The sequence below is a fragment of the Penaeus monodon genome, chromosome 27 (genome assembly GCF_015228065.2).
Source record: "Penaeus monodon isolate SGIC_2016 chromosome 27, NSTDA_Pmon_1, whole genome shotgun sequence".
In the NCBI taxonomy this organism is placed as follows: Eukaryota; Metazoa; Arthropoda; class Malacostraca; order Decapoda; family Penaeidae; genus Penaeus; species Penaeus monodon.
Genome location: NC_051412.1, coordinates 18,235,430 through 18,236,740, shown reverse-complemented (window position 1 = coordinate 18,236,740; position 1,311 = coordinate 18,235,430). Strand labels below are relative to the sequence as shown.

The following is a 1,311-nucleotide window of genomic DNA, read 5'->3' as shown; positions in this document are numbered from 1 at the left end:
CTTCGTGAGCAGCCAGGAAGCCTCGGAGCTTCGTTTGTCGGACCAGGGCTCACTGAGCTCCTCCTGTATTAGGTATACTGTTACTCCACAGCCGTCCGATTCTTGTGTGGACCTTGAGAGCTCCTCTCTGTCTTGTTTGGAATTAGACAGCAGCTTGGAGCCATTTGTCCCACCCAACCTAGAGCGTGAAGATAGTGAACAGTCATTTGTAGTGCTCGGGGGCTCTCCGTTATCTCTGGGAGGCCGTGGAGGCACTCCACAATCCCTTGGTGGACGTGAGAGCACTCCGCAGTCTGTGGGAGGTCGTGAGGGCACTCCACAATCACTTGGTGGCCGTGAGGGCACTCCACAATCTCTTGGAGGGCGTGAAGGTACTCCGCAGTCTATAGGAGGGCGCGGTGGAACTCCACAGTCTCTCGGCGGACGTGGAGACAGCCCACCGTCCTGCACCGAGGGATCGAAAGCCCCAAGCCTGTATGCGAAGCGTCTTGGAGCGTCCGAGCCCTACTTGAATCGCCGGGGCAGCCTCAAGACGTATGTGGACCTCAAAGCCCCTCTGAATCGAGAGGCCGGCCAGGGAGAGGACGAGAAGCCTCGAAGTGACATGTCACTGGAGGAGAAAGTGGAGAGCTTGGAAGCGTCGCAAGGGCGGCGGTCGTGGGATCGCCGGGACCAACTCCAGTGTCCACTTCATGGGACCGCCATTCCTTATCAGGTTGGCACCGCGGCTGCGCTACAACGCCGGCGCTTTCGCCGCGCCTCGCTCCCTGCACAGGTCAACCCCGAGCCGCGCCCATCCCTCCTGCAGCGGATAAAGAGATCGCTGAAGAGAAACAAGCATCCCGATGTACTGCCGGATGAGTTCCCGTTCGGAATGAGCTTCGAGCGCCGGCTCTCGGAGATCCTGCCGCCGCCGGTGCTGGAGTCCCCCCAGCCCCCGCCAGGGGTCGCTTGCTCGTGCCCTGACCCCGTCGAGGACTTCAGGCGCTTTCGGCCCCGCGTGGGGTCGCTGGCGTCGGCGGGCAGCAGCGACGAAGAGGACAAGACGCAGCGGCCGCCCACGCCACAGGTAACAGCTGGAGCCTTGCGAAGCGTCACGCGCGCAGGTGCCAACTCGGATGTTGACGAGTCCGCAGAACCCGTGCATGATATCACCGGTATTAGCGGTGTTGTCAGCAACGCCATATACATAGGGGTGCTTGCATGCGCCAAATCTACACCTTTTGGTTTCTTAATTGTAAATGTTGATTTCATACTAAATATTTATATCAAGAATATTTTTAGTGTTTATTGAAATGAAATAACTGAAAT

At 58.3% G+C, this 1,311-nt stretch overlaps 1 protein-coding gene across 1 annotated transcript in view; it reads left to right on the top strand.

Moving 5' to 3' along the window:
* The window catches only part of LOC119590638 (adenomatous polyposis coli protein-like), a gene marked incomplete in the record, with an annotated part of 64,935 nt that overhangs the window by 20,728 nt on the left and 42,896 nt on the right, over positions 1 to 1,311 (top strand). The window contains 1 exon segment of the mRNA XM_037939317.1: positions 1 to 1,069. Coding sequence (XP_037795245.1) covers positions 1 to 1,069 — 1,069 coding nt within the window.